We start from the raw sequence: 14,999 nt of genomic DNA on the forward strand, positions 1-14,999 counted from the left end.
AGATAACAGAGTTCTAGGGCCACTTCCTTGTGGTCAGACCAGCTAGGCAGGTGCACCTAGCCAGCTCCCAGCAGAGCGTATCCCAAAGGCCCTGAGGCTCCAGCTCCGGGCTCCTTCCTGCTCACCTGCTCCTCTTGGCTCTTGAGGGAGGGAAAGGGAAGAGAAGAGATAGTGGCCAAGATGGCCCCGATCCTACAGAAGGAACCGGAGCCCTGGGAGAGGCGGCCGCCAGCCAGGCTTTAGGGATGAAGGCTATGGCCGCTGCAGGGCCTCTGCTGTTTGCCATGATGGCCCTGAGCCCCTACTGCTCTGAGGACCCTCCCCTTGGTTGTTGTATCCTCCTATTATGCAAAACTATTAATATTTAAAACCTTCTTATTAGCCTCAGCTCATCATTTATTAATTGTGCATGTCTGGAGAACAGGATTTACAGATAGGCTTTGATTCGGCTTTCAATACAATTTGCATAGAGGATGGGCCAGAAAGGTTTCGGGGGTCTGTCTACTCGGAGGTGTCAATTAGCTACAGAGAAGCCATCTGAATTCACTACTTGGGGCTTATTAAAATCCAAGGTGATTTTCCTTCCATTCCCTTCTTTTGTCTCATCATCTGTCTTTGGAGGAACAGCTAGAGCTCCTGTTTCCGACTCACAGAGCTGAAGTCTCTGCAGCCAGAAGTGGAGGTGAAGCGGGGAGGGGGAACTGGGAAATACCTGGCTAGAAGGGAACTGACCTTTCTCCTGGGCTTCCCGCCGCCTACGTTCCTCCAGGTCCAGTTTGCTGACCAGCTTCCGATGCTGTTGTAAGAACTCGTCGTAAACGTACATGGGGTCGGGGCCCCTGGGGAGCTGGGGCCGATACGGAGAGCTGGGCTTTGGGGGCAGGCTCACATCAGGGAACTGTCCAGGCTGGGGGAGAGCTGCTCTCTGCTGGTTGAGGATGGTCTGAGTGGACTTCTCCAGTTCAGCCAAGAAGGGCCCGTGAGAGTACCCACTGTGTTCCAATGGCCCAGGCTCCCTGAGTGGCTGGTATTTATCCAGGCTTGCCTCCCTCTTCCTACTCCCCTCTTCCAGCTTCTCTGGGCAGAAAACCCTTTCTACTTTAACCAAAGGGATAGCTTGTCGGCCGGGCTCAAATGGAGCTGGGTGGGTATGGAGAGAATGATTTTCTTGTACCCTTCGTGGTTCCAGGGTGTTTTCCATCAAGGTTACTGGATTCCAGAGGGAGGTGGGCATGGGATGGTGCTGAGGTTTGGGAGAGATGAGGGGCGGGGGCCCTCCAAAGTGCTGTGGCTGGTCTCGGCTGCTTGGCTCATGACGAGTTGGTCCCGGTCTGGGGAGAGAACAGAGTGACCCGTAAGACACAGAAGGACTAAGTGAGTAGAAATCAAACACACCCTTCCCATTCGCCCACATACCTACCCTTAACCTCCCTGGGCTGCTCTTGGGAGCTCAGGTGGATGTTTTCTGAAACACCTGACAATTGGAAGCAACATCTAAAGAGCTGTAGAGTCGACAGAAGCTTTTAGGATCTCCTAACTACAGCTTCTTATTTTAATACAGGAGAGAAGAGGTCCGTAAGAAGGAAGTGATTTACCTAAGATAATGTATTTTCCAAGCTCCAGTACGGACTGAGCTTTTTCCATTAACCCTCATTGACAATCTTCCCAAATGATCCCATCTCCAACTATCTCTCAAGAAAGGAAGTGGGAAGTGAAGTGAGTGGAATCAAGAGATCACTGACAGTCTCCCCAAATGATCCCATCTCCAACTATCTCTCAAGAAAGGAAGTAGGAAGTGAAGTGAGTAGAATCAAGAGTACATTATACACAGCAATAACAAGATTATAAGATGATCAACTCTGATGGATGTGGCTCTTTTCAACAATGAGATGGAATTGTGATGGAGGGAAGCATCTGCACCCAGAGCGAAGATTATGGGGATTGAAGCATAGTAGTTTCGCCTTTTTTGTTGTTGTTTGCTTGTTTTTTTCTTTCTCTTTTTTTCCCTTTTTGACCTGATTTTTCTTGTAAAGCATGATAATTGTGAAAATTATTATTGAATATATTAAATATATTGAATCACTTGCCGTCTAGGGGAGGAAGAAGGTGAGGAGGGAGGGAGAAAAATTGGAACACAAGGTTTTGCAAGGATGAATGCTGAAAACTATCTTTTCATATATTTTGAAAATAAAAAGCTATATTATAAAAAGAAAGAAAGGGAGGAAGGAAGTGGGACTTTGTCAACAGAACCCAGAAGCTGGACCAGACTGAAAGTTTGGAGAAGTCCTGTTCCATGTACAGCCTGGAGACAATAACACCTGCACTTCAAAGGATTCTTAGGATGCTTTCTGAATGTGAATTTGGACATGCAATCTCTCCTGTTAAGCCTTTTCGCTCTCAAAATTAAAACACAATATGTATGAAGCCCTCTCACGGTGGTGGGAGATAGCTCTCATTATGACCAAGTCATGTAGTACAGAGGAAAGAAAAATACAATGAGAGAGCCTGGGTTCAAATCCTACCTAATGTGACTCTGAATCATTTATTTTGCCTCTCTGGGTCTCAGTTTCGGAAGCTATAATTCCTTCTAGTTTTAACTCTATGGGCATTATTATTATTATTATTTTGGTGAGGCAATTGGGGTTAAGTGACTTGTCCAGGATCACACAGCTAGTGTTAAGTGTCTGATGAGATCAAATTTGAACTCGGGTCCTCCATGCACAGAACCTAGCTGCCCTGGATTTATGATCTTTAAAAGTGGAGGCAAGAATGATAATTGTTCATGTTTGTCTCCTCCTGCTGGTAGCAGAACATCCCCCTTATAAACTGCTGGTCTCAAGAGAGAGTCTAAGAAGGACATGGGGATTTCAGGACCTACCATTCAGAAGCCTGGGTCTATTGGGTTAAAAACACTTCGAATGGGATCCCTCTTTAGCTATGCTGACACCCAGTGGGTGCCGAGAAAACAGCAAGCCTCACAAAGCAACTGGCCACAGGGGAATGTTTTAATGTAAATTGCTGATAAATATTTTACATACGTTATCTCATCCAACCAACAACCTTGCGAGCCAAGGAATGCAAATATCATTATTCCCATTTTGTAGCTAAAACGCCACGTGCCCAAGCCAGGACCGCTACTCCAGCCGAGGGCAGAAGCCCACTGATTTCCTATACTTGGCTGCCTCAAATATCCTTTCAAAGGCCCTTAGTGACTTACCATGTACTTCAGACTATGGGTTATTGGGTTAATGTAGCTGGACCTGATTTAGGGTTTGTTATTTGTTGTCGGCTGGGCTCACTCACCGCAGGTTTGTTATTCAGTTTTAAATAAACTTATAATAGGAGAATTACAGTTTTCATAAAAGACAAATCGGGAAGAGAGGAAGCTCTTTCACCAATAAAAGATTCTTCAATTTACAAAATGATACACTACAGGAATCCTTGAAAGAGCCAGCTCCCCCCAATTAAGTCATTTGGAAATGGTTTAATTCACAGACTTTGGGGTTACATTACCCTCCTCCAGGAGGCAAATCTACTATATGAAGTGAGGTAGGCTTGTAACCTCATTTCCATGTTGTGAGGGCAATCTGTGCCCAGGGCATCGTTAGATAGGCATGAAAGGGGTAATCCTCATCTCCCTCCCCTGCAGGAACAGTCAGCCAGACATTTGGTGAAGATGGGGGATTGCCCTTGGGCCAAAAAACAAAAACCACGTCCCTCTGCCTTCATTCTGGGCTGACTTGGGGTTAAAAAGACAAACATAAAACCTAGCTTCTAGATCACCCAAGTACAAAAGGGAACGATACCGTGAAACTGTTTGTTCTTAAGTAAACGGCCAAGGAATAAAAACCCGTTAGCAGAATAAATATTTCATGCACCAGCGCCAAGCATTTAACAGTTTTCCGGCTCAGAGAACAAGCCCTCCACATGTCAGAACATCGAGTTCAGATCATTGCTGAACTCGGAATCCAAGATGCCGAGGGAACTACACGAAGCTTTCTCCTCCTCCTTCCCCCTCCTTTGGAAGACCCTTCCCTCATGCACCGGGGTCCTGCCGGAGAGGTCTGAGTGTCTTAGATAGGCGGTTTCCTATCGATGGGCTTCCATTAACAGAACAAGTGGCCAATGGAGAGGCTTTTAATGGATCTTTGAAGGAAGGCAGAGGGAGGGGATGGGGAGGTGGGGGACGGTTGGGAGAAAAGCCCAGTCAAGAGACAAAGACAGCTTACAGGTTTCCTCGCAAGGATGTATATTAACTAGGCTGACATCTCAATCCTCCAAGTGTGAGTCATCTCCAAGGGCTAAAGGGCTTCTTCCTAAGCAGATGAATTACAGCTCTCTATATGGGAGAGGCTTGTCTAGGGGGGTGGCAGAGGGGGATGAAAGAAATATGGAAGGCTCTACAGGGTCCTGATCAGACACCAAACGAACACGCCATCGGTCTCCTAGGCCCACCTCTGCCCAGACCCCCATCTCTCCGGTGCATGGAGCAGAGGTGACCTCGACATTCTTTTTGCTTTTCAGGGGCTGTCAGAGAGAGAGAGAATGAAATAATTCCACAAGAGTGGAAGGCTGGAGGGAGGATCTACCATTGTCAGGCAGGCCTGAAATCCGCTTCCTATTATACCTGATTAGTTTAACTAATCCCCTTGCTGCCCCAAAATAACAATAGAATCCAGGGGCAGAGCGGGCTGGATGAGCCAGCCCTGTTTAAGTGCTCAACAGCGCTGCAAAGAAGGCTCTGTCAATCAGCCAAAAGGCTGAAGGAAGAAGAAAAGGGGGGCTGGGGGGAGGAGGGGTGTGGAGAGAGAAGATAACCAAATCAGGTTGGATTTAAAGATACAGAGGCCCCCTTCAGCTGGATTTAGAATATTTTTCAAGATGGGAATCAATCTCTAAGAGATTATCTCGTTCCACCCCCTCATTTTAAAGATGAAGAAGCAAAGGCTGAGAAAGAAATAATTTAGGCAAGGTCACACAGGCAGCTCGTGAGAGAGGCAAACCTCTGAGCCCCTAGTCTCCCACTGGCCAAGTATATTCCCCTTCAACAGCCATTTGACAGTGAATGTGATACCTCCGGGCTTCCAAAGGGAAGGTCAGCCTTTCTACTACTTATGGAAGCTGTAAATTTAGCTCTCAGTCAAAAGCGGCCATCTGAATGGCAGGGCCAGTCTGGTGCTATGGCCGATGCAGAGCTAGAGGGCCAAGGTCCCCCGCCTCTGATCCGTGGGGCCCCCTTCACAGTTCTAAGGCCGTTTCCTGCTCAAGGCAACTAAACCAGCAATCAGGGGGCTAGCCCCCCTCATGGGATTGCTCTGGGAAGAAACCCAGAGAATTATAAAGGCTATTATGAGTCAGCTGAATGGAGGTCTTCACTATCAATGACTAGGGAGATTCCCTAAAAGCACTAGAAGGGGATGGGATCCTAGTCAGGACCCTCCCCCACCCAATTTATATTTCTTTTTATTTTATTATTAAAGCTTTCTGTTTTCAAAACATATGCACAGGGGCAGCTAGGTGGTGCAGTGGATAGAGCACCAGCCCTGAAATCAGGAGGACTTGAGTTCAAATGTGATCTCAGACACTTAATACTTCCTAGCTTTCTGATCCTGGGCAAGTCACTTAACCCCAATTGCCTCAGCCAAAAAACAAAACAAAACAAAACATATGCACAGAAAATTTTCAACATTTCCCTTTGCAAAATTTTTTTCCTTCTCTTCCCCTCACCCTCTCCCCTAGATGGCAAGTAATCCAATATATCCAACTTATATTTCTCCCTTCCCTAAACCAGACCCAAACAGATTTCTGGGAATAAGTGACAAGAGTATGAGGTCCTCCTCCCCTTCAGCCCAAAATACTAACTAGGATAGAGACTATTGTTGGGTTAAGGAAGATCTGAGTTCTACTCCTGCCTTAGACACTTACTAGCTATAAGATCCAAGACAAGTCATTCTGAGTCTCAGTTTCCCCCATTTGTGAAATGGCAAAAACAAGAGAATCTCCCTCATTTAATTGTTATGAAGATCAAGTAAGATATTTGTGAAGTACTATAGAAACACTAGCTATTAATATCAAAGGCAGCTAGATAGTATGATGGATAGAGTACTAGGCTAAGAGTCAAGAAGATTCATCTTCCCGAGTTCAAATCTGGCCTCAGATACTTAGCTGTGTGACCCCACTGGTCTGTTTCCTCATATTTGCAAAGAGCTGGAGAAGAAAATGGCAAACCTCTACCATGTCTCTGATAAAACCCCAAAGCGGGTCATGAAGAATTGGATTCAACTGCACAACATGAATATCAATCCCTCCTGAAGGAGGGGAATTGGTATCAGGCAGGGGACTGTGGTAGATCGGTAGTTCCAGCATTCCTTAATGGAAATGATTGGTCACCCAGTGGAAGCGTCTCTGAGCAATGCTTCTCAACTTATTTTATCTCATGGATCTTTCTGGATGTCTAAAAATGCCTTCTAAAAATCATGTTTTTAAATTCTTAAGCAAGGTAGGAAGAAAAACAATTAAATAGCTATTTTTTAAAAAAGGAAAACATTCACACAGTCCAGATTAAGAGCTCCAATCTAGAGATTTCCTCAAGAGCCGGGCTAGAGTTTGACAATGTGAGCAGAATGGCTATCAGAAGTTACAAAGCTTTGCTCAGAATGCCCTTCTTTCCCCCCCCGCCCCAGATTCTCGGGGCCTGGATGGTGGCCCTAAGATCAACCTTCATCCTTCAATAGCCTACAGGTAGTACCTGGGGTTCTCAGGCCTGTGTTCCGGCTCTGTTGGAGCTGGGGGGCGGCTGATGTCGAGATGCTGCTCCAAGACCTGCTGTCGGAACTCCGACACCTGGGACTGCCGGTCTTCCTTCTCCTGCCGTAGTCTCCGTTGGCGAGCCAGCCACTTCTCTTCCTCATTCGTGCGCTGGATCAGCAGGGCTGTGGCTGCACTGCTCCCGGGCAGGGGGAAGATGCTGTGGTTGGAGATGAGGCTGGGTACTGGGTGGTGGGAAGCGGGAGCAGGGTGCAGGGGGTGCTGGACAGCCTTTGGGGTCTGCAAGGCAGGCTCCTTGAGTTTCTCTGCAGAGAGGAAAGATGAAAGGAAGGTATTCAGGAGCTGACTCTTGTATTTGCTCAGTTCTTTTCCTCCTCCTCCTTCCCTCTACTTCACCTTTAACTAACCAAAGATGTTATTTTACTTGATTTCCTTTGCCAGGGGCCTATTCTATTGACTAGAAACAAGAGAGTATAAGTGGAGTAATTTTAGCCACATGAATATTTAAAGTAGTAGAGACATAGAGAGAGACAGTATGATGTGGGGGCTAGAAAGGCAGTCTTGGGAATCAAGGAGACCAGGGGGTGGAAAGACTGCCTTGGACATACCAGCCATAGCAAGCTACTGTTCTCAGTGTTCCCAGGCAGCTCTTTAGAACAAAGCTGAGCTGCATCAGTGGAAAGAATTTCCATATTGGGAGTTCCTTACCTCCACAGAGTTGGGTTGAAGACAGTCTACTACAGATTCCAAAATAGCCTTTGGGTCAGTTCTAAAATTCCTGAATAGCCAAGAGCCAGTCAAGTCCATTCTGTAGCATTTCAACAGTCCATTTACCTTCTCCATCACCACTAAAAAGCATATGGCAATGGCCCATACATCTACCTCCCAAAGATCTATCTGGATGCCAGGCCAAGGATCTGGGACGAGACTCACCTGGTCTGTTTGGTGTTAGTTGCTCTGAAGGTTTCACCCGATCCTCTGCTGGAAGGACCCGTAGCCCATGCAGCTCAGATACTGGCAGGAACTGGTTCTCTATAGTCTTGACCATCAGCTCCTTCTCTCGGGCTCGCTCACGTTGTCTCTCCAGTTCCTTTTCTCTTTCCCGCTCCCGTTCCTTCTCCCGCTCTCTTTCCAGTTCTTTTTCCCGTTCTCGTTCCCTTTCTCGCTCCTTCTCTCGTTCCCGATCAGCTTCCCTTTCTCGCTCCTTCTCCCGTTCTCTTTCACGTTCTCGTTCCCGTTCCCTCTCCCGTCTCAGTTCTTCATCCATCTGTAACCTGAAAAAAAGGAATGAAAAAAAAAAAAAAAGAATGGGGATGAAGGTCAATCCAAGTATTCCAGAAAACTAGAAATGGGCAAATTATTCCAAGAACTTTGTATTCCAAATTCCAAAGAAACTTTGTATGTGAATGTGCAATGAATGCATATATCCTTATATATGTATGTGTGCAACACACAGACACACACACGCAAAATTCAAGCACTTTTTTTCATCAATAATTTCCATTTGGCAAAACTGCGATTTCTATAAAATGATAAGCAGTAGGATTTAAATTGGTATCAAAGCTCTTTAAGGACATCATTGGGAAAGATACCCAGGAACCTCCTAACCCAAAGATGCTGCTCACACAACAGTAAAAGAATCCAGAAATCTTTCTGGAACACTGAGCAAATTCTCAATGGAAAATTTATGGAAAAAGAGGGCCAAGAACTTTCCAGGCTACTAAGACCTAGAGAGGGTAGGACTAATCACAGTAGAATGATGACAGATCCCAGATGCTTTTGGCAATCTAGGGAATGCTATGGAACTGCCCTTAGACCAATGTTTTAAAAGTATAACATGAAATTAAAAACGTTACAAAAGAACAAGCCTACCTAGTTTACTATGCTATAAGAAATGATGAGCAGGTTGATTTCAGAAAGACCTGGGAAGACTTACACAAACTGATGCAAAGTGAAGTGAGCAGAACCAGTAGAACATTGTACATAGTAACAGCAATATTATACAATGATCAATTGTGATTGACAATTATTCTAAGCAATATAATGATCCGAGACAATTTTGAAAGATTTATGATGAAAAATAGTATCCACATCCAGAGAGAAATCTGATGGGAGTCTGAAAGCAAATACAAGCATACTTTTTTCATGTTTTTTTTTTTTTTCTTTTGGTCTGTGTTTTCTTTCACAACATGACTAGTATGGAATTATGATTTGCATGATTGCATATGTACAATCATATCAAATTGCTTACCATCACAAGGAGGAGGGAAAAAAACTGGAACTCAAAATTATTACAAAATGATTGTTAAAACTGTCTTTACATGTTTTTAAAATGTTTTTTAAAAAGAAATATGACTAGTCAAATATTTTCAAGAAAGAGAAAGAGAGAGAGAGAGAGAGAGAGAGAGAGAGAGAGAAAGAAAGAAAGAAAGAAAGAAAGAAAGAAAGAAAGAAAGAAAGAAAGAAAGAAAGAAAGAAAGAAAAAAGAAAGAAAGAAAGAGGAAGGAAGGAAGGAAGGAAGGAAGGAAGGAAGGAAGGAAGGAAGGAAGGCTAAATTAATGGAGCTCAGGTATAAGAAGACCTAAAACATAAATATGGATGGAGCTCTATGGTGCTCTTCTTCCCACACCAAAACCCCAAGTCTCGACACTTCCACAGTAGAACAGACTTTACCTTTCTGCAGTGAGACTTGACATTCGCTCTGTCTGCAGTGCTGAGAGGGATGAGTGAGACAGCTCCGCAGGGTACCTAACCCCCGAGAGATGGAGGTGCATAGCTGATGGGTGTAAAGGAGGCAACGAGCCAGGAGTTGGGATCGGGTAGAAGGGGGAGCGCAGGGCTGAAAGGCAGTAGGAATCATCTACCCTGGGGAGGGGAGAGAACAGAGTCAGAACCACCACATCAACTACAGGCAAGCCCAATGAACAGTGTCTGAGTCCAAGAGAACAAGATCATAACCACTAGTTGGGAGTGAGACCTTGGGGCAGATCTAAATTGGGAACTTTAAAGAAGACAAATATATTTTGTATCCAGAGTGACTTTCAATTTAGGTTAAGGGTCTTGGCCATGTTGTATCACGAATCCTGCTGGCAATCTGGGGAAGCTTATGGACACATTCTTAGAATCATACAGAAAATAAACTATAACATGACAAGAGACACCAAAAGTGAGTGAAAAGAAATTTGTAATTTTTTTCCCTATTTAAGTTCATGGACCCCCTGAAATTGGTCCATCGACCTCATGTTACAAGCCTCTGTTTTAGGGAATCTTAAGATAATTTAGGAAGGAAGTTTCCTGTGTCCATAGAAAAGTTTCAATATAGAGAAAGGCATTAATATCCTCTAGGTCAATGAGCAAATGAGAAACTACAACCTAAGATGAGTGAGTCAACTGTCTGTAAAAGGTAGGGGGGTTCATTTTCCTGGGGACAGAGGACATTGCCTCTGGGCTCACTGAAATGTGGGCCCTAGATGTCCAGTGGAAGCAATCTGGGACAAAAATAAAACCTTTAGCCAGCCACAGGTCTGAATCACAGACTTTAGACTTGGAAAATAAGTCTGTCATCGGCAAATGACAGTACGATCAACTATATTGACCATTCCCACCTGGAAATGGGAAAGGGGATGGAATCTGGTTGAATGGTCACGGATTACAGACAGCAAAAAGTGAAATCAATACTTCGTCAAAGCACAATGATCCAAATAACAGGTCCAGATTAAGAGGCACTTAGTTCTGTTCTCCAAGAAGCAATCCTATTACTTTGTGGTATAGTACAGTGTAACATACTAATATGCTATACATTATAGCATTTCTTAACACTTTTCCACTTGTGATCTTTTTTCCTGAGAAATTTTTATGTAATTCCAGCTATATAGGTATACAAAACAAGTACATGAATGAAACATTTACTGATGATAAATGATAATTGCAACCCCATACGGAGTTATGACTCACAACTTAAGAAGCTTTGCTTTACAGTATAATAATAATACAATATATTGTTATAATATAACAATATTATGCAATATAATAATATTGTTATAATAACACAATATAACTAATAAATAACATAATAAAAATAATACAATATTATATGTAACAATAACATTATGTATAATAATAATTTACACAGGCATTAGGTAGAATTGAAATGAGATTCTCATTGAATTTATTGCATGACTAATGATCAATCTGCAAGTATTTATTAAATATCTATGACATGCTAAGTGCTGAGGATAGTCCCATAAGCAAGAATCCCTGACCTTAAGGAGCTTACCTTCTAATGATTATAAGTAAATTGGAATCTTCCCTACTACCTACAGCTAATAGCTAAAACATAAGGCCTCTTTTCCAGATTTATTCTGGGATCCCAGCAATGGCTAAAAGGGGACCAGTTTTAAATTCTGCTTCCAGTTACAGGAAATAATCATCCTGGCAAAGTTCTCTCTTGCCCTTAAAACAGAACAAAATGAAAAACACCCAAGAATCAGGACAAAGGGGAGGACAAGCCAGATTTCTAAGCCATTGTTCTGTGACCAGACAGTCTTGTGGCGATTCTGACCTCAGTACGGCTCAACAAAGAACGGCGCTTGGCCGGGAAGGAGGGGAGGGAAGGCTTCTCCCCACCTTCTTACCTGAAGGCTGGGTGTGGGAAGGGATGAGGGGCCAGGTAGCTGGGGTGGTAGTAGGCAGCAGCAGTGGCCGGATCAAGGCTGATGGGTGGCAGGGAGGACATCCGGAGATCTTCCGTCGTGTGATAAGGGCGGAAGCTCCGCAGATAGTCCTCGGTGACAGTGCTGGGGGGGACCACATGATGTACAGGGCGCTGGAGGCTGCTGGGGAGAAGATGAGAAAAAAGGGGCCGCAGAGGTTAGCACAAAGTTATTTTTCTAGTCTAGGAAATTCATTAACCTACGGCTCTCGCCTTTTCTGGTTCACTCGGGAGGGCTGGCTGCTGCTGCTCCCGCGTCGCCGGGAGGGGAGAGTCTCTAATGAGATGCTGCTCTTTAGGGAGGAGGCCTGGGGCTGGGAGCTGGACCAGCTGCTGTAAAGGCAGAGTCACAGCTGTCCTACGGGCCACCCCTCGGGCTATCCCTCCCGCCCTTGGCCTGGGTGACCAGATCGGCCTCCCCAGGTGCCCGGTGGAGGGCCACGGGGTGAGGTGACTGACATGTGGCTGTCCTGACCACTTCTGAGCTGCGACCAAAGGACCTCGGATCCCCGGGGGATTCTGGCCGCAAACATCTGAATGGGAGGTTCTCTGACAGAGTCAATCAGCGAGGAACGATTCTTCGAGGGAAGTGAATGAAAAGCAACCACAGATTGTGATCAAACAGGCCCCCCTCCTGGGGTAGAAGCTTGGGACCATCTGCCAGGGCTCTTGCCTTAATCTATTCCAGACACACTCACCCCTGGCAGGGAGTGTACGGAGCAGGGAATGGACAGCTCCGGGTCCCACACCCTTAGTATCTGGGGCCGATGCAAAGATTTTCGAGGGAAATTGGTCTGGGTGGGATCTGCCCACGGCCACCCCCCACGGCCACACTGCGCGCGCTTACAAACTCACTTCAGTGGTGGGAAGCGGGAGTCCTGGACAACGGAGCTGGGGGGGATGCTGAAGGGGTAGGGAGAGCTCAGGAGGTGGGATGGGATGGCGGGCCCCGCCGCCTTCTCCTGGGGCAGGGGGGGCTCCACGATAAGACGGTCTCTGCTGCTGCCGCTTCTAGATCCTGCTTCTTGCTGTGAGAACAGAAACAACAGCCAAGTGAGAAAAGGGGCACAGAAAGGTCTCCAACAAAGGATAAAGCCGGGGGGCTTGGCAAGGAGGCTCTCAACAGCATCCTCTGGGCAAGGGGTCTGGACACCTCATAGTCCAAAAATGGCTTTCTTTTGAGAATGTCCGCACAGGGCATGAACTGCAAACACTAGTGCTCACTCTGCAGCACACAAACACACACACATACAGAGCCACATCCCTTCCTCCCCAACTTTCCAAAGCAGCCACTGCCACGTGGGGATTGTGATGCTCTCTGGCCTACAGGCTTTATGGAAAGGAATATACTTCAGGAACAAGACCCGGAGGGTTGAAGCCTCCCTGGGCACCCAAAGCTCCTGGAAATGAACTTTTCAACTCAAAGTCAGGAAATATGGCGGATATCCTGCTCCAAAAGCCTTTAAGAGCTCTCCATAATCTGAACCCAGCCAGCGCCGAAAGTGACAAAAGGCATCAGCTGTGACAGCAGCTGCTTGGTTGCCATTACAGATATCCTGGCAGTCCTGATGCCCACACAGAGAGAGACAGGGGGCATCAGGAAGCTGGCAGTGCTACCGGGGTCGAACAGGCTGGTCTGCAACCAGCCAGTCCCTGGGGTGGCCCTGGTATCAGCTGCAAAGGCAGCTGCTCTGCCTTGGCTGATCCAGCCCATTTGGTAACTCCAAGCCACAGACACACACTGAGGAGGAAGAACAGGGCTGGACCCCGTGGTCCCTGCTGCCAGCCCCTCCACTCCTGGCTGCCAGAGGGGCCTCGAGCCAGAAACAGCAGATTCTGCAGAGGGTTCGACTCAAACAGCAAAGAGAAAAAGCAACTTTTAAAGGACTCAGAATAGCAAAGAACAGGTGGGGATTTAAGGACTGAAGAGGAAGGGCCTTCACCATTTTCGGAAGTCCTCGATAGCAAGGCCATTGAGAGTCACCATCTAGATTAAAAAGCTCGGGGCCTGTGAAAAGGAGTCTAGTACCAGCTGAAGGCAAGCGAGGAGCTCAAAGGATCAGAGACCTTGGTGCCAGAAAGGACTTGGATCCTTTCAACCCCAGCATATTAAAAAGGAGAAAACTTGATATGGGACTTAGGAGTCTGGAACCAAGACACCTCCTGAAGTGCATTTAACTGTCATAATAAATACCCGACAGCAGGATTTCTAAATACACCGTGTGTGTGTGCGCGCGCATGTGTCTGTGTGTGTATGTCCATCCCCTGGGGGCAGGTGGGATTGGGACACACGGGTGTTAGGTGCTATGCAGACTAGACTGCGATGTTCTGATGTCTGATGCTTTGGGCTGAAACTCTCCCTCTTGCTACTTGCTCCCTGGAGACTTCCTTCCTCCTCTGCAGGTCAGTTTTCTCATAGGGGGTTGTTTTAAATGACATCTTAAGGTCCCGTCCAATTCCAAATCTATGGCCTGAGTTTCCCTTCTCATGTGAAATAAGAAGTTGGCCCAGATGGTCTTTGAGGTATATAAAATAAGTATGGGCCAGGCTCTTACACGCAGAACATGGGTACACATACCCCCCAATAAAAGTCCATCTTAATGAACGGGCCTTCAAATGAAATAGTTTTCTATGTCTAAACCATCCCCATTAGCTTCCCCAAATTCTTTCTAGTTGGCAACATCCCTTCTAAAATGTGGGTCATTTCAGAAACAACACAAGCTTAGGCCCTCCCATGAACTGTCCTTGAAGAGTTTTGCCTTTCAATTCTTCAGGACAATATAAATCAAGTCATAAGCAATGAAACCAATTTTGTGCTAGGTACTTTCTCTCAGATTTTAGGAGAAACCCACAAGAAAGAATTCTTCCCTTTTGCCACCAGCTTTTTTCTAAGGAAATTCACTCTAAGATTAAGAAAGCAGAAGTCTTTAATCAAGGATCAAGGAAGAGATTACCTGGTAGTGGGAGAGTTGTACTAAGTGGGTATTACAGGTGCTCAACTTTCTCCCCACATTCACCCTTGTGAATATTCTGAGGAAAGGCAAAACTTAAATTCCTTTCTTGCCCTAAAGGGAAAGGAACCACTACCATCCCATCCCATTCCCAATGGGGAATAGTCACTCTGGATCAAGAGACTATCTGGTACCTGGATGGACAAGTGCTCAAGTGACTTGAGTCCTTGATTCTGATCTGGGCCCAGTACTTTCAGCTACAAACTATGTCTTCCTTCCCTCTCTCTGACTCTGAGGCTCCACTCATAACTCTTAGAAATACTGGAATGGTGGGAAAAGTGGGAGGTGGAAGTCAAGAGAACTGGGTTCCAGGAGCTGTGAAATTTCACACCTGTGATACAGAATAACTCACTTCACTTCAGCACCTTCTTCATCTGTTAAATGAGGATGATAATTTTGTCCTTGTTTTTCAGAGACACTAGATCAAATGATGTAATGTTTAGGAAGCACTTCAGGCACGAGAATAGTTATTTCTACTACTACTACTACCACCACTACTACCATGATCA

The 14,999-nt window shown here is 45.7% G+C and overlaps 1 protein-coding gene across 3 annotated transcripts in view; it reads right to left on the bottom strand.

Annotated features, from left to right (window-relative positions):
- GSE1 (Gse1 coiled-coil protein) overlaps nt 1–14,999 on the bottom strand; it is a 770,474-nt gene that overhangs the window by 14,135 nt on the left and 741,340 nt on the right. For 2 of the 3 annotated variants that reach the window (XM_031957167.1, XM_012540351.3), the window contains exons 6-11: nt 12,335–12,507; nt 11,403–11,603; nt 9,442–9,633; nt 7,702–8,042; nt 6,749–7,073; nt 733–1,331 (exon numbers count right to left, since the gene is read on the bottom strand). In XM_031957167.1, the coding sequence (XP_031813027.1) occupies nt 733–1,331; nt 6,749–7,073; nt 7,702–8,042; nt 9,442–9,633; nt 11,403–11,603; nt 12,335–12,507 (1,831 nt within the window). The remainder of the gene's footprint in view (nt 1–732; nt 1,332–6,748; nt 7,074–7,701; nt 8,043–9,441; nt 9,634–11,402; nt 11,604–12,334; nt 12,508–14,999) is intronic. The other variant, XM_003758460.4, reaches the window with a different exon arrangement.

Source organism: Sarcophilus harrisii, chromosome 2, assembly GCF_902635505.1.
Source record: "Sarcophilus harrisii chromosome 2, mSarHar1.11, whole genome shotgun sequence".
Lineage (NCBI taxonomy): Eukaryota > Metazoa > Chordata > Mammalia > Dasyuromorphia > Dasyuridae > Sarcophilus > Sarcophilus harrisii.